Source organism: Lacerta agilis, chromosome 4, assembly GCF_009819535.1.
Source record: "Lacerta agilis isolate rLacAgi1 chromosome 4, rLacAgi1.pri, whole genome shotgun sequence".
NCBI lineage: Eukaryota > Metazoa > Chordata > Lepidosauria > Squamata > Lacertidae > Lacerta > Lacerta agilis.
The window spans coordinates 80491662-80515953 of record NC_046315.1 but is presented as its reverse complement, the minus strand read 5'-3'; the positions used below and the strand labels follow the sequence as shown (position 1 = coordinate 80515953).

General features: G+C 42.9%; 1 protein-coding gene across 10 annotated transcripts in view; it reads right to left on the bottom strand.

The window, feature by feature from the left end:
• The window catches only part of NALCN (sodium leak channel, non-selective), a 181009-nt gene that overhangs the window by 80967 nt on the left and 75750 nt on the right, over positions 1 to 24292 (bottom strand). For all 10 annotated transcript variants that reach the window (XM_033147806.1, XM_033147807.1, XM_033147798.1 and 7 more), the window contains 3 exons: positions 21625 to 21767; positions 21367 to 21471; positions 20282 to 20368 (listed from right to left, as the gene is read on the bottom strand). In XM_033147806.1, coding sequence (XP_033003697.1) covers positions 20282 to 20368; positions 21367 to 21471; positions 21625 to 21767 — 335 coding nt within the window. The remainder of the gene's footprint in view (positions 1 to 20281; positions 20369 to 21366; positions 21472 to 21624; positions 21768 to 24292) is intronic.

Sequence of the window (24292 nt, the reverse complement as noted above, 5' to 3'; positions counted from 1 at the left end):
CACTTGGACTGGACCTCATTTTTAAGGGGCATAGCGATGCCTACTTTTTGCTGAAATGGTAAGGCTTTACCTGGGCTGCGTGGCAAGTAAGAGTCAGGGAGGACATAGGAGGGAAGGCAGGAATGCTCACTTCCCCAAGCCACAGTTTGGAGGATGGTCATGAAAGCAACCATAATATCTGTGACGGAATGGTAACTTTAGAATGCATAAAGCAGACTGTAAGAGTCACTCCTGCCACTCTTGTGGCAATGCGTTATGGAAATTCAGAGTATCAAAGACTGTATCCCTACCCTACACTCAGCTCTCACCTGTAGTGAGAGAAGCTGTCAGCATGTGAAAGCAGCCACACCCTGGGAACAGTTTTGACAAGTTTGCTAAACCAGGTGAGGGTAGCTGATGGGTCTCAAACCCTTGGTGAGTGGGATGGGCCAATTCCCCACCCATGGTGTAGACCAGGGGTTGGCAAAGTTTACCGGCCATGGGCTGGATCACTTCCACAGAGATTGTCCGTGGGCCGGACTGGCGCAGCACGATGCTGGAAATCGCGTCTGTGCATGTCCGAGGTGCTGGAAATTGCTTCAATCAATTTTATTTCAGCTTTAAACTCATAGAAAAAACAAAAGCAAATACAAGGGAAATACACACACACACACACACACACACACACAGTTTGATTTAAAATTGGTAACAATAAAAGACTTATTAAGCATGAAAAATTAGATAAATATTATAAGGAGATTTCAGCTCATAAACAGCAGCCCATTACGTCTCTTGTATGTCAAAACAGAAGTTAAAAATTTCGCCATTTGTAAAGTTACAAACTGATCTGTATCTTGCAATAAAAAAGTAAGTTGGAAATCTGCCGGGTGCCCAGACAATTTGTGAATTAATGGCAACAATAAATTATTTTCCAAAACACCGGTTGAACTACCAGTCCCTGATCCTGCAACCAAACAAAATTTGCTTATCCATATGTGGCTGGCATCCAAAGTGGAATAGCATGAGAGTTGTCAAAGAATACTTAAGTGAGCTCCTTCATATCTGGGTTCCACAAGTTGACCTTAGTGCAGTGCATACTTTAAACCTCTCTTACAGGTCCCAAAAAGTATTGTTTGCCTTCCAGTCTTCAAAAATCCCCTCTACTCTTGTCAGGAGGAAAATGCTCCTGGCTAGATGGGGTATTATTCCAACAAGAGTCTTTATCGACACCATGATTAAGCCCCTTTTAACCAGATCATCACCCAAAGGTGACGGTATAACAGCCAGGTTTGACACTGTTCCGAACACCAATTCGTCTCCCTTGGATGAATATATCCCTCCCCAGGCTATGATTCACAGCTTACCCATTCCAACAACTAAGCTGGAAATTGCTTCTGCGCATGCCTAGATGCCGAAAATTGTGTCTGTGCAGAAGCAATTTTTGGTGTCTGGACATGGTAGGTGCAGATACCATTTCTGGCACCATTTGCTGAGTCCCCACGTGCGCTGTGCTGGTTTAGTGCAACGCGTGGAAGACTTGCCGAGCAGGCGGCTCGTGGGCTGGTAAAATGGTCTTCGGGGGCCACATCTGGCCCATGGGCCGCAGGTTACCGGCCCCTGGTGTAGACAGTGCTGAGCTAGGTGGACCGGGCTAGCTTCATTTGTTCCTGACTGAACCATCCTGGTTTGGAGGGCTCACTGGGTGATATTCAACAAAGTTTCACTCAAGAGTGGACCCATCAAAATTAATAGACCTAGCTTAGTCATATTCATTAATTTCAATGCTGCTCCCTCTGAGTAAAAATTAGTTGAAAGCCACCCACTCAAACCAGTTTGCTGCTAAGTCATTTTGGAAACAATGATCTGAATAGATAACGTGTGTGAAATGCTTGAGCTCATTGCTGAGTCCAACCCTCTAAACCGTGGTTGAGGGGAACTGTTAAGAATGCTGCCAGCATCTTCCCCCATAAAAATGAATCTTACACCATATATACACAGGTGTCAACATATGTCAACAGTTGGGGACACAAACTTTTGGATAAGCTTTGGGGCCTATGTATAATGATGTTTTATGGATGGCCTCTAGGCTAATTCATTCATATAGCAGCACTCCTGAATGTCTTGTACACAAATGTCCTCAGGTTAGAACTTGAACACATTCCTATTGGGGGGAAAGTAACAAGTCAACATTAGCCATAAATACAGGCATACCTGTTTAAACATGATCGTTGTGATTCATTCAGGTGAATCTAAAATGTGAATCCAGGTATGTGGAACTAATTATATTATACCATTAATAGATAGAACCATCTACTGGATTGACTTTTTAAATAGACTATTAATGTTGGCTAAAAGATATGTAATATTAATATCCATCAAGTTATTGAACAACATGGGAGTATTTTGATTGTTTGAAAATCAATTGCGTGTGTGCAATGAAAAGAATATTAATGAAGTTACCAAAATTTTGTTACTGTTATCAACTGCAAAGGATTTGAATCAGAAATCCCTCACCTTTTCTTGCTTTGCTTAATTGCTATGCCTTTTTTTTTTTTGCAAAGCTTAGGACAAAATTTGCATATAAAAGTAGAGGGTGCTTTGAGATAATCAAATGCTCCAGTAGGAAGAAAATGATCAGATGATTAATTTGTATTAATGAAGATTCGGGGGGGGGGGTAGATTCACAGCCTAATCTCTAGCAGAACAGCTGCTGTGGAAATAAATAGGCTGAAGATGACAAATGCCTGAATCTCCATGCAACTGCTAGAATCTGGTATGAACAGCAGTGGATAGATCTCTCCATAAATGCAAGAAGACTCTTCTAAAATATCCAGAACTAACCACTGTTATAATACTAGGGTGGGTGTTTAAAAACTGAACACAGGGGAAAGGGTAATCCATATGCAGGCAGGACCACACTAAACAAAATTTCATCCACCACTGAGATAAGAAGTGACTCCTTATAAATAAAAATGATACAGCACATTGTGAAATTGACTGTACTGGACGGTAAATTGTACAATGTAAAATGTCAGGATCCAAATTCACAATATTGCAGTTTTACTTCTTTTTTTTAAGAACGTTACATGGTTTACATTTTTTAATAGATGTAACTCTTCCCAGAGACCAAATTTCTTTTATTTTAAATATAATAATAAATTTTCCAGAAAATGCCTTTAAGCTACAATCCTATAACTACTTTCCTGGAAGAAGGGTTAACACAACTTACTTCTAAGCAAACACACCTAGTAAATTGTGCTCTCAATTCAGTATTTTTTCTATCACAGTAGCAGACATCCCTTTGCGTAATGTTGTCTTGGCTAAGCAGGTTGGGCTATTGATCTGACCCAAAATAACAGTTGTCATTTTAAAGAGATTATGGAGCCTGAATACACAGTCTATGGACGCTGTGGTTGCAATGGTCCTTCTCCTAAGACATTGCTCACCTATTCTCAGATTTTATGAAGTCAGTATTGCCACATCATGGAGCCCTGCAGGACCACATACAGCTTGTGATTTGTGTTAGCATGATATGATGTTCCCTAGTACACAAAGTTAGGATATGTGCAAAACTGGAATACAATTGGTTTCATCTACAAACTTCTAAGGCGTTGGTATTTCAGCTCTCAGCAACATTCTGGTAAGAAAAACTACATAAAGTAATTAAGGCAACATTGTCAAACTTCATCTGTGGTCCGTATGTATGTTGAGAGTAATGATTCACATACACGTAAACATGGGCTGAAAATTAAGCTGGTTGTGTGATGGTGTAATCAAATGAGTGCTTAGCTGAGAGATTAGCAACCTCAATGTTCTGATCTGGATGTAATATATCTTGGTTTATTAAGCTGAGATGTGCATCGTAATTCAGCTTGCGAGCTCTGCCAATCTGTGGCCCTCATGGGTATATTTACCAAAGTAGGCGTGCTAGCTTGGCACCACAACAGTGGTTGCCCTGGCCCGTAGGTGCCACGCAGCGAGTGTGGCCCTGGCACTGAAATTTGTGGGTGCCCAGCCCCTTCATGGGGAATTTTTTGGGTGCTTAGGCACCAAGCGAGCCCAGGGGCCCAGCACCTATGTACTAAAGTTGCCTGTTACATATAAACTGAGAAGGATGTATACAAGCTTCAGAACAAACCAGGAAGAAGGAAATGCGAAGTACACCACAGCATAATATCTGGCTCCCAGATAATACTTGCACTTTGCTGAGACTCAGTTGCCCGTACTAGTGCCACAGGGAAGTAGAATGGGCAGAACCCTAAAATGGGTTTGGGGCTGTACTTTCCCATGTCAGATGGCTGGAGATAAGTACCTTGCACAACTGCCCGCCTCGTTATTGGCCTATTATACACATGCCTCTCATCTTTATTTATTTATTTGGTATTTGCAAATAAACTTACATCCATTAAAAATCTCAATCAAGTTTATCATATTAAATACTAGATATCCACCACTCTGTATATATGCATTTCCTTTCTCTGTCATAGATATATTGTTATATAAAGTTTAGTTTGTCTTGCTTGGTCTAATTCAAGACAAATTTTAGCCCCCCCCCCCCTTTTTATAGTTCCAGGAGTTCCAGTATTACATGAAGGTAAGCAAAGGCTATTCCATCTATTTCCTGTGCAATAACAGGAACTTTATATAAATGCTGGAGTGCATGAATAATTCAGGACTGTGGCAAAATTATTCCCTCTAATAAGGTTTATTCTGTAATCCAGCTCCAAGAGCAATGATTGAAATGATGATACTAGGTGAAACATTCTAATCAGATCATATTATGCCAAATGTGATTATTGATTAAAAGCTTCGAGGTTTTTGTTTTTTGTTTAAATAAAGCCCATGAAGCCTACAACATAAACACATAGGGCTGGTGTAGAAACAACACTCCCAATCTCTTAATACTGGTTCAAGATAGATTAGGAGTGAGCCATGAGACGACTCTCTTTCCCACCAAAACAGACCATACTTGCCTGCGCATTGACACTAATAAATCCTGGTTTAGAGAGAAACTGAAATATTGTTAACATTGGTACTAATATAACTTAAGTCATAGTCACAGAAAGACAGGAAGGGGGTAATTTGCATACAATCAATGATTGGAATGGGAGAAGAGAGCACATGAACTGCCTTGGGACCTAAAGTTCAGCGGTGAGATTTAAGTATTTTAAGCTAAATGTTTTTGGACTACAACTCTCGCTATCCCTGACCATTGATCATGCTGGCTGGGGCTGATGGGAGTTGGAGTTCAACACCATCTGGAAGGCCACAGGTTCCCCATGTTGGCTTTAAAAAAAAAAGAAGAGGATTCTAAAACCTGCTCCAGACCTCTTAGCTATGGTTAAGTGAATATGCCATACCATCTGCCTGTAATTACATTTTAAAGTTTAATTTGTACATTGACTATACAGAACACTGAATGACCAGAGAGAAAAATCTTACAATGAAATTTTAATTATACTTATTTTAATAAAATAGTGAAATTAGCAAACGTAACCCACAGCCTGGTTAATGTCAAAGTCCTTTGATTTCAGTCATTTTAGTTCCACTGAGGTCATTGAGACTAAAATCAGCTACTTTATCAAAATAATTAAAATCACTTCGCTGTTGGGATCATACTTAAGATTTATTTTTTCCTTTCTGGTAAATGTTTCTATTGAAGCTAACTTCAAAGGATTTTTTGGGGGTAAAAAATAATAATAATAATATCAGCATCAAACATACTTTTCAGGCCACAGAGTAAAGCTCTTCAGAAAGCTCTGTTCTACATTTGCGATGTGAACATTCTTAATTGCAAACTCTCAAAAGAATCAGAAAGATCTCTTGGGAGAATTTTGGGGCATACTGCATGATACAGTGATATGAAACAGACTCAGAGAGGTTTTTCTATTTGGGGTGGGGGTGGGGAGCTGCTGCTGCTGCTGCTACAAAACCCTGTTCCATGCTGGGAATCCTATGGCATCACCATCAGAGAGCCATCCTGTCTCTTCTTGAAGACCTTCAGGAATGGAGAGCTCCATACTGCTCTGGGGAATTGGTTTCATGGACTAAACTAATTCTGAAGGTTTTGCAGTCTATTTTAATTCAACATTTCACCCACAATACTTTGTTTTTCCTAAACACTAGAAATGGAGGATCGGAAAAATCTGTGTAATGATTTATGTATCTATAAGCCCAGGTGCCTTGCTCATGCTGTAGATAGACTGAGGTGGGTAAGAAAAGGGCCACCATATGTCCGGAATTTCCCGGACATAGCAGGAATTTGTCCGGTGAAAATGGCATCCTGGTGGAATTTTTGGATAGTGGTTAAAATGTCTGGGGAAACCTGGGCGTATGGCAGCCCATATCGGAAAGCTCAACAATTTTGCCAAAAAGAAGACTCAACAACTTTTTGTGTCCGGATTTTCACTTCTTGAAATATGGCAGCCCTAGGTATGGAGCTATCTCATTATGTTACTCTTACACTTCCACATTAAGCAATTCCCTCCTTGATGAGTTCTTTAAGGTGCAACAAGACCGGGGTGGCTAATCTCTTTTGACCGAAGGACCGACTCTCTGAGGAGGGAACACTGTGGAGGAGTGGCCACAATTCCTATCAGTGCCGGTCAACATTACTAACGGTCAGGGATTAAGGGAATAGGGATGACAGAGGAAATGTCACTCCCACCATCTTATTTGTATGCCACCTTTCTACAAAAAAAATCTAGGAATAAGCACCAATGAATTCAACGGGGCATACTTCTGAGTAGACATGGTTAGAATTGCAAACAGATGGCTTTGTGATCAGCCATTAGACACTTTGTTGATTTTGTCTCCATGGTATCACAATACTTTTCATGCAAAAGACTAACAGGGCTACCCCTCTGGAATTTCATGAACTTTGAAAGGGAACCTTCACATGGAAGGCAGCTGATTTGTAAGCATCTACTGATGGCTGAGGTATGTGTCTTTACAGTGTGCTATGAGACACATGTAAAAGAATTCATATATTTCTGCATCATTGGGAAATGAAACAGAGAAAGACCTGTAAAAAAACAACAACAAAAAACTCCCTACTGCAGTGGAACATAAAATAGTGGATGAAAGTGTAAATGAATGTCGGAAGAGTGGGGCACTGTTGATATGTCCCTAGATGGGAGTTGTAGTAAAACAACAGTTGAACAACAACAGGTTGGGGTTTATAAGGAGAGCATTTCCCTCTTCCTTTACAGGCCTCACTCACCTGGAATTGAGTGAGTTCTGACACTAAGGAGGGACTTCCAGGATACTTCCTGACAGGTGTGGGATCGATACCCAGTTTTTTGTGACATAATGACTACCATTAAAAAGCCAGCCCATATTCCACCCCACCCCCTTTAAAACAGATTTACTCTGGTAGAATGAGGGTGTGTGTGCATTTTTCAAAGCCTTGGATTGTCTTCTTGGGGAAATGATCTGAATTTCCCCCGATTAAAAAGCTCAGCTCATCACCCCACAACCACCACTTTAATGTCAAAACGCAATTCTGGAATGTAATCTGAGCCTTGTTGCTATGGTGTCATTTCAAATACTCACATCTCTTTTCTATAGAAAATTCTTAGTATTGTACTGAAATAAAAACAAGCCCACATTTAAAAGAATGTCATTTCAAAGAAATCAAGGCGATTTTGCTACCTCCTCCACTGGGGAAAAAATAAATAAAGCAGAAAGGAGATATGTAGATGGGGAAGTGGGGGGATGCTGAAGGAGGATGCATAATGATTCCCCAAATCTGGCAGTTTTACTTTATAATGCTGAACACAGTTTATATACACAAAGTAATCAAACGCAGTTTTATACAGCTGCAGAAAATTGAAGGATTTCCTACTTTGTTGGGGCAGTGGTGGTGGAACAACTATACTCCCAAATCTCAAAAAGCTTTGAAGACATAAATTACACATCTATTAGGAGAACTATGCATTAAAGAATTTCAGGATGTATGATTATGTCTACAATGTGCACCTTACACTTAAGCCTCTATCCTTGATTGCTGTACATTTGATGGGTGGCCTCAGGTAGACTGGGGGAATAGGGTGGTGGTGGTCCACAGTGGTAGAATGGACTTCATGGGACTTCAATCTGCTGGTAGGGGATACATACTATTTTTGACCACATTCCTGCATCATCAGCATCACCACCACCACCAACATCATCGTTATTATTATTTTGGGAAACCCTGCAAGCAGAAAAGTAGCACACAAGGGAGTGGACTGGCCTGGAACTTCCATCTCAGTTTTAGCCAGCACCCTCCCTACAGAGATATCAGCGCTGCTTATTGGGGTGGTGTGGGGGCAGGGAGGAAGTGACATCAGAGCTGTGAAGCACTGGTGGAACTGATCTTTTGCTCTCAATGGTGCACCTGCACAATGAGGCTTTTGCAAACCATGTTCAGCCTGCCATGGTCCTCCCCTGGCCTGCCAACTTGTGTTGGGCCACTGGAGGAACTGCTTTGGGAGAAACTGCTTTGGGAAGGGCTGAAGCTCAATGAAAGAGCACCTGCTTCGTTTTCCCCGTGGTGCAGCTTCAACTTCTTAAGCTGTTCTCCATAATTGTGAGGACAGGAAACATGGGGCGAGATTCACCCAACATACCCCATCAGCAGAAGCCCTGGGCAAGGACCCCCACTTACACAATGGGGCTTCCACCCTTCCCCTCCCACTGCACTCCCAAAATTGGCTCTGGGGGATCTGGAGAACTCCCGGAAAAGCCCAGTGGGATAAAGGGAGATTGTTCCATCTGACAAACTGCAATGCTTGTGCTAACTCAAAGTTCATAATAGCACAAAACTGAATTCCACCCGTGGTTGACACCTGTTTGACCCGGGAGACAATGGAGAAGTGTGCCTTTGCGGGTGAAGTCAAACTGTTGGAAGGTTACAACACCTGCTGTGCTGTAGAGACTGATATGAGAGAGACATGCTTTGCAGCAGCTGGGGCAGATGGTTGCGCTGCTGCAGATGCACCATGGCATTTCTTCTCTCTGTGCTCATCCCGGCGGTCTTTCCCCCTCTGGTCACTGCTATGGATGCACAATGTGACTGCATGTCTCCAGGCAATGCACTGATCCGTGGTTCCCAGATGGCGGGGTTGATGTTGCCAGTCTTCATGCCACATTTGCAGACATCTTTGCAATGCATAGTTGGTCTGCCAACAGGCCTGGTGCCTGAAGCCAGCTCCCCATACAGCATGTCATCGGGGATCCTGCCACCCTGAGGGGATCCTGCAACCTTCTATTCTGTGGACATGACCAAACCAGCATAGATGCCGCTGAGATAGGAGAGAGAATATGGGCTTGGGAGAGCACACCCTTGTTTGAGATTCTGTCCTGCCATGTGATGCCTAAAATCTTCCTGATGCAGCACATGTGGGAGGCGGTGAGGCATTGCTCCTGACAGTTGTAAGTTATCCACAACCCACTTCCATAAAGCAGTGTGCTCAGCACACAAACCTCGTAGACCTTCATTTTGGCATTGGTTGTTAGCATCACATTTTCCCATACCCTTTTGGAGAAGTGAGCCATTGCTGTAGCTGCCTTGCCCATATGCTTGTCCAGCTCAGCATCGATGGAGAGGTTGCTAGTTATGGCAGATCCCAGGTAGACAAAAGCATCTACCACCTCAAGAGGGTGGTCACCAATGCTGATGTGTGGAGTGCATATGATGTCCTGACCCAGGATGTTGGTCTTTGTCAGGCTGATGGTAAGGCTGAATTCCTCGCAGGCTTGGGCAAAATGGTTGATGAGACTCTGTAGAGCTTCCTTGGAGTGCACTGTCAAGGCTGCATCACCTGCAAACAACATCTCTCAGATAAGGACCTGCCACACTTTGTTATTGGTGCGGAGATGCCAGGTTGAACAGACCTCCCGTCTCTCCTTGAATTAAAGTACACACCGTCTTCAGTAGAGCTCAAGGTCTAAGAGAGCAACAGGGAGAACAATATGCCAAAGAGAAAGGACGCAGCCCTGTTTCATACCACTCTTTGATTCCATACTCTTTAGAAAACTGAGTTTCTCAGGAACCTGAACACTGAGTATGATTGCAGTTCTGTAGGAAACCAAGATGCTGTAACAATGAAGTGTACTGATCGGAATGCGTACTCTTAGTTTTAGAATTCTTTTCACTGGTGGATTAATTCACTGGTTCTGCTGGCAGTCATTTGCAAGCTATCTTTTTAGCTAAACTGATGTCATGGGCCATAGGAGTATTCAATAGAACCATTAAAAATAATGTATAATTTTAATTTCTTCTACAAAGCTTGATCTGTGGGGTTAACTAGGTCCAGTATTTCAAACTCCATCAAACAGGCATTTAAATTGCCATGTAGGTTTTTCTCTCTCTCTCTGTAGCACAATTATAGCAATCAAAGCACACTGCTGACTGAAATGATCGCCTCAGTGAGACACAACTGATGACAGATTTGGATGAAATGGAAAGCCGAAGAGGCACAGAGTAAAATTGGGAAGTTGCTGATAGGTTTTTAAAAAGGAAGAGAGCTATGGTGATACTTAAATGAGCCTTATTTCTGATTATCCATGTATAGGACTGTGATGCCAGCATCCCAATATCATTTATTGATTGATCTAGCCATTCATTCATTCAATCAATCAATCAATCAATCAGTCAATCATTTAACAAATTTGTATACTTCATTTCAATAGAAACCCCATTCTTCCCAAGGCAATTCACAAGTTACACAATACAATTCAGTTTAACACTGTTTAAAACACCCAAATAATTTTGGACAGTATTATATGAAAAGACTGCTAAAAGTCAAGGAAAAAACACAACAGTTCACCATAGTGCAAAACTGCTCAAACTGGGGCTAAAGAACCAATTACACAGCTCAGAACATAATTAGCTACTAAAAGTAAAATATGTCCAGAGGCTGTGAACACCAGCCTGTTAGTGCTGTAAAAACACAGAATTCAGAGTCGGATGCAACCCCAAGGAAAACAGGAGCTAATTCTAGATGCTCTTTAGTATCTTTTCTACAAGACTTGCCATATGGCCTTGGAAAATCTCTTTTAAGTTTCCTCAGGTCCTCATTACTTGATTATTGAAGCTGAATTCTCCCGATGCAAATTTATAAGAGCACTGATTCTTCTCAACCCTAGGAGTTGGCAAGGGCAGTAACCTCTTCCCAAAGCCACAACCATATAGCGCAACCAACTAAAAAGGTGGGGAGGGGGGGAGAGGGGTGAAAGGTGGTTAAACTATGTAAGTTATAGAACACTGAGGCAATAGCAATGCACAGTCAAAAGCACAACATCATAATTTCCAGAAAGCAAAAGCTTTCATTCCCTTCAGTTTGCAAGGCCAGATTAAGGAAGCCAAAAATAAAAACGAAGAATTGTAGTGTTGGAAGGGACCCAGAGGGTCATCTTAGTCCAACCCCTTCCAATGCAGGAATTCTGCCCATAGCAGTCCCTGGGTGGGCTTGAACCACCAACCTTCTGTTTAACAGCCAGATGCACCGACCCATTGCACCACTGGAGGCCTATTGCATAAAATAGCAGATGAAAGTACAAAAGAGAGTTCCATTTCCACCCATGCTTTTCCGTTTTGCTTATGGATCAGAGACATCAGGCATTTCGACTGGACAGCGTTATGATAAGAATGAATATGTGATATGATATGATTATGATATAATAATTTATTTACACCCTACCCATCTGGCTGGGTTTCCCCAGCCACTCTGGGCCGTCCCCAACAGAATATTAAAAACGCGATAAAACATCAAACATTTAAAACTCCCCTAAACAGGGTTGCCTTCAGTTGTCTTCTAAAAGTCAGATATAGTTGTACCTCGGCTCCCGAACGCCTTTGGAGTCTAACGTTTCGGCTCCCGAACGATCGAAAACCAGAAGCGGGTGTTCCGGGTTTTGAATGTTTTCTGGGAAGCCGAACGTCTGGCGCGGCTTCCACTATCGCTTCCAGTACGCCTGCGCAATCGGAAACCAATCAGAAGCCGTACCTTGGTTTCCAAACGTTTCGGAAGTTGAATGGACTTTCGGAACGGATTCTGTTCAACTTCCAAGATAAACTGTAGTTGTTTATTTCCTTGACATCTGATGGGAGGGTTTTCCACAGGGCGGGCACCCCTACCGAGAAGGCCCTCTGCCTGCTTCCCTGTAACCTCACTTCTCACAGTGAGGGAACCGCCAGGAGGCCCTCGGAGCTGGATCTCAGTGTCCGGGTTGAACGATGGAGGTGGAGACACTCCTTCAGGTATACTGGGCCGAGGCCATTTAGGGCTTTACAGGTCAGCACCAACACTTTGAATTGTGCTTGGAAATGTACTGGGAGCCAATGTATGTCTTTCAGGGCCGTTGTTATGTGGTCTCAACGGCCACTCCCAGTCTAACTATTCCAAAACCACTACCACAGGCAATCCTGTATATACCGGTAATTCTAGAGCCCAGCTGTGCCCCTTTCCTTTCATGTATGAACTTACATTTTGAACTGTTTGGGTGGAATTACAGGATCTCTGACAGGCCTGAAGGCTATTCTTTCCCAACTATGCATGCCCTGTTTGGGCATTCCCCCACTCACATGATTAAGAATCAAGGGAAGCAGATAGGCCAACCACCATTCACATGTAGGGGAGGCATTCTGCAGAGCTGAGCCTATAAGTGGAGAACCCTGCATGTTATAGTAATAGTAATAGTAATAATAATAATAATAATAATAATAATAATAATAATAATTTATTATTATGGTCGGAGACCAGCTTGTAAAACACATAATGGGACTGCACACCCAAAAGCAAAACAGACATTTAAAACAATATACAACAATGACTTACATGTTTAAAAAGCGCTAAGCGTGTAAACACATAGACACTTTAGGGGAAACTACCATAAAAAGTTGGCCCAGAGTCACCCATGGGTCTGAGTATTGGGATTTTCTTGACGAACTAATTTGTATCGGGGGATGGTCTACGCCTACAGACCTGTAGGCAGAATCTGGCGACCATCCGGGTCGCCTTATGATCTTTACCTTAAAGGAGAAGATCGAATTTGTGTTTTTTCGGGAGGTCAGCAAGCCTTTCCAGCAAGTGGTCAATAGTATCTCTATGTTCCTCATTATAGAAAGGACATCTAAAAAATAGATGTTCAGGGCTTCCTATATCCCCCAATGGGCAGGCACAAAGTCTCTAGGACTTTTTTGAAGGATCCTTCCAGGACCAGGGAGGGCAGAGCCGAGCTTCTGGAAAGTGTAAAGGCCCTGCTTGCATTTTTGGATATAGGAAAATAGAGATATGCAGCAACATATCTCTTGATTTCTAGAATTTTGTAGTCGGGGCACCTTAGGCAGTCCTGTTGTCTCTCAGTGTCTATAATTCTTTGCCTGATCATAGCTTTTGCTTGGCCCAAGCCCAGGCTTAAAAGGGCTTGAGGGGCAAAGCCCAGTTTCTGAAGAATGTTCAGGACTGCTATCTGCCATCTTGACTGAGAGAACCCTGCATGTTCAGGATATGAGGCACCTCTCTACAGATGTCTCTTGGTGCTGAGTAAGAGATGCTGGAAGGAGGTGAGGTCAAACCCTAGCTCCCTGGTGTTCATGCTGCCAGTGGGAGAGCTAGAGAGATCCCTAGAACACAGTTTGGAAAGCAATTATAGATGTTAAGTTGTACAACTAGAGTATTTAAGATCTGATTGTACTCTAAGTCAGGAAACATGAGAAACTGAGAGTTGCTTCGTCTTTGTATGGAGAAAATAAACCTTCCTTTCGCATGATATGAATTTTGTGGCCGTCCCCACCCCCCCAATAAATCATGCAACACTATTCTGATGTGTGAGAAATGGCAAACATAGTTTGATCCAAGCACAATAAATAAGCACAGTATGGAGATAATGTTAGTTGGCTAGTTAGCGTTCCTTATTCTCTATCATTAGGTGAAAGCTGTTGTTTTCAAAGGACTACACAGGTGATTTGAAAGAAAATCCCTGCTTATTATTTTTAGGTTTGCGGTATGTACTGCTTTCATTTGATTCTGCACAGATTCACAGAGTAGTCTGCAATCTTCGGGTGGAATGGGGTTTGTTGAACCTCAGACAATGTGTATTTTTTATTATTTATCCAGACCCTGGGTGAAATCATTTTATATTACTGGACAGAGATTGCCAGGGGAACTGTTAAGGTATATTGGAAGTTTCTGGAACACAATAAAAACCAAGCAAGTTGGCCCCATGTTACTTCTCTGGAAAAATTCCATAAAAAAACACCAATAAGCAAGTTGGTAGATTCTGTCTTACAGAGCCCATTACCACTGAACATCAGCTTAATCTAACTGTAGTGGCACAGACATAGCACAGGTGAAAGAGATTGGAATCAGAGCAAGCCCAATGAATTTCAGAACTGTTATTTGTTGTGAAAGAGGAAGAGTAATTTCAGTCTCCCCTCTACTTCTGCCATAATAGAATTCTGAAGAAAATAGAATGTTATCTGGTCCTTACGCTCTCTCCTCAAGATGAGGACTCACCTCTCACTCATTCAGTTTATCTACCACAACGTAGCTGAATCTTTCCCAGCTGTGCTGAGCATGTTGAGCACAGCTTCTGGAATCCCATGCTAGCATGCTGCAACTTTTTACCTCAACACAGTATTCCTTGTCATATGTGCAAAGTGTACGCACTGTAATTCAGTCAGTCAAAATGACAACATCTTCAGTCAGTCAAAATGACAACATCTCGCTTTATTAGCTGAGGAGCCGGCGTACAGCTTCCGGGTCATGTGGCCAGCATGACTAAGCCGCTTCTGGCGAACCAAAGCAGTACACGGAAACGCTGTTTACCTTCCCGCCGGAGCGGTACCTATTTATCTACTTGCACTTTGACGTGCTTTCGAACTGCTAGGTTGGCAGGAGATGGGACCAAGCAAGGGGAGCTCACCCTGTTGCGGGGATTCAAACCGCTGACCTTCCGATCGACAAGCCCTAGGCTCTGTGGTTTTACCCTAAAATACTTGAGCTATAAATAAACCGAGTCATTTCAAAATTATTTAAGCACTTAGGTACCTCCAAACCCTCTAAGCCCAAAATTCAGTTCAAGACTATTCATTCCCACTGTAATTCATATGGCATTTCTGGAGATAAATTGCTGGGCATGGAAGCCATGCAGACACTGGCACTAATCCAGGTGATAAGTAAAATTACTAGCTGTTACAAGACTGATACAAAACTCCCTGGAAAGACTGCTCGGTGCCTTTCTCCATGTCTTTATCTCGCCATGCATATTCTGTACATGTTATATAAAAGAATGTATATTCAGTAAAAGAAACCAAAAAAGGTAGAAAAGTAATAATGAGTATCCCCCTGTTATTTTGGACTCTTAACAAGAGTAGAAACAATGAAACAGAAAGCATGCCTTTCACACAGGATTAAAAGAATGTGCTATTTCCTGCAGAGTTGGGAAAGAAATCCTCTGAAACCTGGCACTTAGGCTAACTGTTTCCATGAGACAGAGAACTGCACACAGTGTAACAGCAGGAGCAATTTACGGTACGTAGGAAGCAACCAGAAGTTAAAATGCGCTATACCAGCGACAATAGCAAGAGCAAATAACTTATCCAGGCAAGTTCCCTAATAGGAAGAAAGCACATAATTAATAAGAATTAGCTTGCACACTCGCAAACCTGCTGGATGCCATAGGCAACAAGAACACAGTCTTAGGAATATAGTGAGATTCAGCAACAGCTAGTGACCCGCCTGAAAATATTAATTACCTGCAATCACATTTTCCATGATGCATTCTAATGAAAAAGACCCATCTTTAGAACGAAACATGAAATATATTTGTGCAGCTGACTGAAATTTTCAGGGAAAGCAAATGATCATTTTAATTAACTCAAGCTGCCTCATTATGATGGATAGATGCATGTGGACAGAAGGCCTGCGTTGCACAAGGGCCTCTGGAGGGTGAGACATAAGAGAGGGAGTCCCAGCTCCTATGTGCAAAGCAGGTTTTGACTTCAGTAAGGGCTCCCAATTGTTCTTCAGAAGTCAGTGCCAAGCACTCATATATATGGACAGGGCCGTCTTAAGGAGATCGGCCGCCCTGGTGCGGCTATCCCTCCGGCGCCCCCGCCATGCCGCCTCTCCGCCGCCTCCCTCCGGCGCTTGCCGCCCCTTGGGAGGGGGGTGGGCGAGCGGGGGATGAGGGGCGTGGCGCTGGAGCGGCGCGGGGCTCTGCGCGCCCTTCCAGCGCTTCCGGGACGGGAGGCAAGGGCGGCCGGCTCGCGCTCCCGCGCTGCGCCGGGCAGCCGGATGGCGCGGCGCAGCCGGGCAGCTCGCGCTCCGTGAGCAGCCGGAGGGTGCGGCGAGGCTGGCCACCTCGTGCTCCCGCACTCTGCCGGGCAGCCGGATGGCGCGAGCAGCCGGAGGGTGCAGTGCGTCCGGCTTGCGCTCCTGTGCTCTGCCGGGCAGCCAGAGGGCGTGGCGTGGCCGGCCAGCTCCCTTGCTTCGCCGGGCAGTCGAAGGGCGCTGCCGGCAGGCGCTGCCAGCGGGGCTGGAGGGCGGAGGCGCCCTCCAGGCCATTGCGCCCTGGTGCGCCGCGCCACCAGCCCCAATGGATGAGACAGGCCTGTATATGGAAGAGAGCCAAGTGATGTGGGTAGGGGCAAAGTCTGCTTCCTGCCTCTGATGGCTCTTGCAACTAGTGAGGGGCAGGTTTTGCTCAATCTCAAAGTGACTCCCAAGCAGCTTTCTCAGACATCCTAGGGTTATGTTGGGGACTGTTTTAACAGAGACATGACTCTGAGGGGCAGAAAGGAAGTGTCTACCCTCACTAGCACACAGGATGCCCCCCCTTCCCGAAGATATTAACTCTGAATAGTTGCATCTGCAAAATTCCCAGACTGCTCCACAAACTCCTCTAAATTTAATACAGTTTGGGTGGGGTGGGGGAGAAATGTGAAGATTTGGTCTGCGAGAAAGTTAAAGTTCATGAAACCACCCATTAGTATATATAGGGTCCTACTTCCAACAAAGCAGAGACATAAAAATTGGAATTATCTGCTATTGCCCTTGTATTATAGAATGCCTAGCTATCTGTCAAATGTGAAGCACCAACCACCAGTTGCTTCGGATGTCTTGTAAAGGCTAACATTTTGCGCAGGCTTTTTCTGACCCATAAGACTGGACCCTGCTTTATTTATTTGAACCCCCCAAATTCCCGTTTTATTTGCTTTTATTTGTCTTTGCATGCTTTAACACTGGTGTTTTATTGGTTTCTGGTTGTATTTTTGTTGTAATGATATGGTTTGCTTTTATATTGTACATTGCTTAGAGAGTTTTAAAATATTATGTGGCTTATTGATGCTTTTAAATAAGCACATATTGAGGAACTCTCAGGCCAAATCTCCAAGCTGCTTTTTCACTTTCGTGCAATTTCATTCCCCCTTCTTGCCAACCCCCACCCCACCGGTACTGTATTACCTTGGCTACCACCTGTAGAACAAAAGCTGAACCAATGATTATCAAGGCTATTTCCAAGAAAACACGTAGCAGGTTATTAGAATACTGTAATCCTGCTGGGTTTGTGCTTCGAGGTGCCCCTGCTTCATCAATGACCACTATTCCCTACCATGCAAATAAAAGAGAGAACCTGCTTTGTCAGGCTGTGCATGCATTCGCTTCTGTAAGCAAAGTTTCCTTCACGTACGCACTGTTTATCTCTGATTTGTGTTTGTATATGGCTTGAGCAAAGAAATCATGCAAAAGCAAACATCAGAAAAACACAGTCAGCGTGCATTAGTTAAGACTTCGGCCTTGTCTCTGGCAGTTTTCTAGTACACATCTGAGGCAATTTGAGGCCGTTATAATGTGCATCTAACCTGCAGGTGCTCTAGAGACACCCAGAAATCTCGTAACCACACATTGATAGAAAGGAAATTGCAGCTGACACAGGTGCAATGTTCCTCCATTTCCCTGCTCACTGTAATGCACTGCACAGGCCTTGTACCACCATGTCTTATCCACTGGCAACTACTGGGTCTACAACACAACAGGAATGCCCACTGCTGTGTTGATGGTACACTTTCAGCTACTGCTCTGATCCTATGGATGCAGGCGGTAGTGTTAAGCAGCCACCATTTTAATTTACCGTGATACCCACAGCACAGCAGCACGCTCTTGGGGGATCCACCATTTTAATTCCAGTGGGGTCTACCCTTTTAAGTTACCACAATTTCCCAGAAAATGCTATATTAAGGGCATTAGGGAAAATTAAAAAAATATGGTTGTTTGAAATCTGGAGCACAGAAGAAGAAGAAGAAGAAGAAGAAGAAGAAGAAGAAGAAGAAGAAGAAGAAGAAGAGTTTGGATTTGATATCCCGCTTTTCACTACCCGAAGCAGTCTCAAAGCGGCTAACATTCTCCTTTCCCTTCCTCTCCCACAACAAACACTCTGTGAGGTGAGTGGGGCTGAGAGACTTCAAAGAAGTGTGACTAGCCCAAGGTCACCCAGCAGCTGCATGTGGAGGAGTGGAGATGCGAACCCGGTTCCCCAGATTACAAGTCTAACGCTCTTAACCACTACACCACACTGGCTCTGTAGGCAGGAACAATCTGAAGAGGAAGACATATCTTACTCAGGAGGCAAAGAAGCTCTCTAGAATTCTTAATATCCATGCCACAGAAACTTCAGTGGTGCTCTCTCTCCGTGGGCACAACCCACTATACTTCCACCTGCAATCTCCTTCCCTATGTTATCCAGTCTCTTTAATTCAGAACAAGCATGGGATGCTCTCATGCTGTTTCCTACCCCTGCTTTAAGAATAAGGTTTTACTGAGTACAGTATTTCCAAAAGTTATTGGGCGGTATTCAAATAGGTTTTACTGAGAGCAGACCAACTGAAATGGATAAAGATGAAGCTAGGTCCATTAATTTCAGTCGGTCTGTTGTTGTTGTTTGTTGTTCAGTCGTTCAGTCGTGTCCGACTCTTCATGACCCCATGGACCAGAGCATGCCAGGCACGCCTATCCTTCACTGCCTCTCGTAGTTTGGCCAAACTCATGTTAGTAGCTTCGAGAACACTGTCCAACCATCTCATCCTCTGTCGTCCCCTTCTTCTTGTGCCCTCCATCTTTCCCAACATCAGGGTCTTTTCTAGGGAGTCTTCTCTTCTCATGAGGTGGCCAAAGTACTGGAGCCTCAACTTCAGGATCTGTCCTTCTAGTGAGCACTCAGGGCTGATTTCTTTGAGAATGGATAGGTTTGATCTTCTTGCAGTCCATGGGACTCTCAAGAGTCTCCTCCAGTACCATAATTCAAAAGCATCAATTCTTCGGCGATCAGCCTTCTTTATGGTCCAGCTCTCACTTCCGTACATTACTACAGTCGGTCTACACTGAGTAATCCCCCCCCCCCCATATGCTCAGTAATACATTTATGGCTGCATGCTGGAACAATCCACAAGAATTATCAGGTATTTTATTATCCTGCTTCAAATTTGAAATGGTATCTTAAGAAATGTCCCTCAACACCACAAATGTCTGGAAACCCTCCCCCCCCCCAAGTTTTGCAGTTGTTTGTTACAGTTTGGGTTACGTCTTTATGAAAATAAAGCTTTACTATTTGGCCCATTTTTTTATTTTCCCATTTTGAAATGGAGGTTTGTGGTATTTCAGATATGTACCTGCACTGATTGCAATATTAATTTGTATTTGCTGACATCACTTTGGAAATTTGTGTTCCTAGCTGGAAATGTTCCTGACTGGCCTACATTCGGGCTTGGACCCACCCACGAAGGAACAACAGCCAAGATTGTGTTTCTTAGGAGATTATGCATCTTGACCATAAGCAGAGACATATTTCTTGGACGCTATGCTTATTGATTGAAGAATGAGCCTGCTGGACAGTGCACACAATTCTGCCAAGATAAACAGATAATCTGGGAGATTATGCATATTATCTGGAGAATACACAAAGAATCTCTCCTTTTCTAAGACCTGTTAGAAATTATGCAAAGTGCACAGAGAGTGCACAAAACCCTTTAAAATGTGCAGATTGTGTGCACATTCTCCTGAGGCAAGGTGAACATATAATTGGACTAGTTGTTGTGCACATGAGCCATTCATTTCACATAACACCTAACACACACAGACCTACGAAACATACAAGAAATCTGGCAAGTAAATACTAAATTTAGAGCCGTTACTGAGTTTCAGTTGTGGTCATTTTTCCACTTGCTGTCTATATTTGAAAAGAAACAATCCCACTTGGTTTGTTGCACTGGTATCCTTGTTTTTTGTTTTTTTTAAAAGAATCATCAGCAATGCCCTACCTGCAAACATGCTGGCGCTCTGCCCTGAGGCTTATTCACATCAACATCTACTAGCTGCCATCCTCCTGTAGCATCTTCATGAAACATCTGGAGGGTGGGGGGAAACACTTGTCAGAAAGCACTTGTCAGAAGCGATTTACGTGCTCATATATACAAACAAAACTAGAGATATGTTTTGTCTTTAACTCTATTGTACCTAGTCTTTTATTTCAACTAGCACTCCTTTGAAAGAAAGCTATTCCTATTGCAGAGAATGCAACTGAGATTCCAATGCTTTCATACTGTAATTATAGAATTTCCTTCCCTGACTGGTAAAAACCTCTCCTCCTAGCTTCTGAATCTTTGGCTTATTTGGTTTGCTGTAGTGTTTTGAGATACTGACTGATATTGTTAAGTTGACATTTTTATTTTACCCCTTTAAATTCTCTTTTTTTGAAAAAGAAAGAAATTGCAATAACAACAATGAAAGGAAAGAATTAATAAGAAATCAATAATTAAAGTTCCCACCATTGTAGGAATAGAAACTAACATCGGGGTGACTAAGAGCAGCTGCTCAGGGTACAATTAAAAGTTTATTTGCCAAAAGTCCTCCTGCTACAACCAACAGGAAACAATACTATTAGCAGGAGCTGTGAACAGGAAACTCTTAATTAACACTGGAAAGGACCTTTGTTAAATGAAATTTTCTTGCGAGCAAATGTTATAGAAGAATCTTGGCCAAAATGAATGGCATTTTTAGATAACACTGCACTATGTTACGTGCTCTGCTGTGTGGAAACTCTCCTTTAATTTGACTTCCAGATAATTACAAAAAAGCAATGCCTCAAGGGATCCAGGATGAAAAGCAACAGGATTTTGTCTCCCACCAACATCTATCTCCAGAGAGTTTTGGATTGCCAAATTGTAAATGCTGTTTTAGTGAATTACAGGGATTGGCTTACAGGCAACGAACCACACAGGCTTTGAATTCAAATGCTGCATTTTCATCCTACACCTAAGTGTTTCAATACATTGGTAAGCACACAGTAGGACAGAGCAAGAATTCACACATCTCAAAGGGGATTTTAAAAATTAGCAACGTCTACCTGTGTCGTAGCTGTTGAAGTCGTACTGCTCCTGGATCCCCACATCTGTTGGAACTGCACTCTGATTTCAGCAAATGTCTCAATGATGACAGCAATAAATACATTCTACAAAAGGAATAATATATATATTTAAAAACAAAAGTTTACAGTGAAGCTCAGAGGTAGAAGCGGTGGGTGGGTGGGTGGGTGGGGGAGCCCTACTCAAACATGCTTTATATTCTGATCAGGTGTGTGTCTGATCAGGTCGGTCTACAGTACCTTAACAAGCCAAGCAAGGAAGAAAATTAAGGTGATGAAATAGAAGTAAGAGCGCCATCGGGGGAAGCTGTCGATTGCTCGGTACATCAGGAAGACCCAGCCTTCTTGAGAAGCAGCTTCGTAAACGGTAAAGATGCTTGTACCTGCAAATGGAAAATAAAATACATATGCAGTGCAAATTAAAAGAAGCATTTTCAAATATCAGCAGTCAACACTCCTTTCCTTCATTTTCCTTTCTTGCCATTAAACAAGCCTCTACAAAAAAAGAGCCAACAGAGTTTTCTATTGCAATATTACAAAGAAGAACATTTGATCCCTGAAGACATATGCATGTATGTGTGGGTGTGGATGTGTTCAAAGCGCATGAATAGCCATGACCAGAATATGCCCTTCTTCATAAGTTGGTGGTATCTTAGTGTGTGTGTGTGTGTGTGTGTGTGTGTTTGACCATAATTTACAATGTAAGAGCAATCATTCCAGTTTGTGTTACATATGCAGAGTTGCTTGCTGCTACCCCAAAATGGCAGCACAAGCTTTCTATTACAATTGCTAGAATTTTCTAGCAACTGCAAAACTAAGGCACATATAATAAATTAGATAATGTACATGCATTATTTTATTTGCTTGTCTAATGGTCCAACCTCATCAGCTAAGTTGCCAGAAAAGTTCCTACATCAATGATGGAACATCAGTTATGGATATGCTTGTGTTAATATCACTGCTGTGTCAAAAACCAATTCAGGGCATTTCACCAATGGAGAAATGCGGGTTTTTATTTTTTTATGCAGTTTACCAAGAGAACATCTACTCTCCCACCCAGTTGCAAGAGAGTTGCATGACGCAATATTGAGAGAGAAGAGACAGTGTGAAAGAGGCAAAGATAATCCTACAAATCCTACAGTTTATCCCATTTTCACATAAATGTCACAAATCTATATGCCATAGATTTGTTTAGCAAAATTATACCCCACTCATTATTTAAGTCCATCATACTTTTCGGCCACATGGACACATTTGCAACTGGAGAAACTGTTTTAGACTCTGTAGAGACCAACCCAGGCTGCTTCCTGACTTGTGGCAGAACTGGTATAGGATCTGGGCTTCTTCTACTACAAAGGAGTCAACTTGCAAGATGACCTTGCCTCCTACTGGTGGGAGAGGCAATCCCAAAGGGTCTCAAACACTCTCCTTACTCTATCAGATAATAGAGTTTAGTATTATTTAATATATCGTATTTTTCGCGCCATAGGGCGCACCGGACCATAGGGCGCACCTCGTTTTTAGAGGAGGAAACAAGGGAAAAAATATTTTTCTGGTTTTCCTCCTCTAAAAGCCGTTTTTTTGAGGATCAGCTAAAAGTTTTGCAACTTTTTTGCAAAGGGAAAAGCCCTGGTTTTCTGAGGATCAGCTAAAAGTTTTGCAGCTTTTTTGCAAAGGGGAAAGCCCTGGTTTGTTTGAGGATCAGCTAAAAGTTTTGTAGCTTTTTTGCAAAGGGAAAAGCCCTGGTTTGTTTTTTTAGGAGCAGCTAAAAGTTTTGCAGCTTTTTTGCAAAGGGAGAAAAGCAAAGCTCCTTTTGCGAAGGGGGAAAAGCAAAGAGGAAAAGCCCCATTTTTTATGGGGTTCAACTCACATTTCTGCAGCTTCTGAAGGAAAGGGAGCCATTTCTACAGTTTCCAGACAGATAATCTAATCAGCCAGTCACATGTTGCTGGGGAAACAAACAACCTCCCTCTGCAGCACATTCAACAATGGAGGACGGGGCTGCAAGGGAACCGGGACTCTTATCTCTCTTCTGATCTCTTGCTGATCAGCTGCTGAGCGGGGTCCTTTCAACACCCCCTTTTCTCTTTGTAAAATAAAAGGCACTATCTGCTTTTGGCCCCTGGGCAATTCAGCTCCAGGGACCACCATTCATTCCACAAGACGCACAGATATTTCCCCTTAATTTTTAGGAGGAAGAAAGTGCGTCTTATGGAGCGAAAAATACGGTAATTGCATTAATTTAATTTAATGTTGCATCTTTTCCTATACATTTCAGAATCAAGAAGAAAACAATTTTTTAGGCCCTGATGCATTTCCCCTATGTATCATTGAGGAAAAAAAGGCATCTATTTAGTTTCTTTTTTAAATGAAGAGCAACATCTCTACTGGCTTATATTGCTAAAACATGGTCTGTGGGCTCCCCTATCTGGCCCCAAGGCAATTTCTGATGACTCCCCAAGGCCTCCAACAATTTGGCAATGGCTGATTTTTCCAGATATATATATATATTTACTGTTTTCTTATGTTTCTCTTCTTTCCTCTCTCTGTCACCACCATGGAAAGCCAAGCACCTCTTTGGCAGCACTGAATGAAGTGCCTCTTGTCTCTCTGCCGCCGCCACTGAGGACAGATCAAGAGTGCTCCAGAAACAGGAAGAAACACTCCGATCTGCTATGATATTTCCTAAGCTATTTCCAGCACTTGGGAAAGGTTGAGAGGAGTCCTTCCTCTTTTGGAAGTTCTCCCATTCTGTTGTCAATGGCTGCACTGGGGAAAGGAAAGGCGCTTTGGTGTGGTGCCAGTTGTATCGTTCTTTCTCTCTGCTTTCAGCCCAGTGGAGGTCCACACCAGAAACAAAACGTCTGGCATGCGTTGGGGCCAACAGCATGTACCACCCAGCATTGAC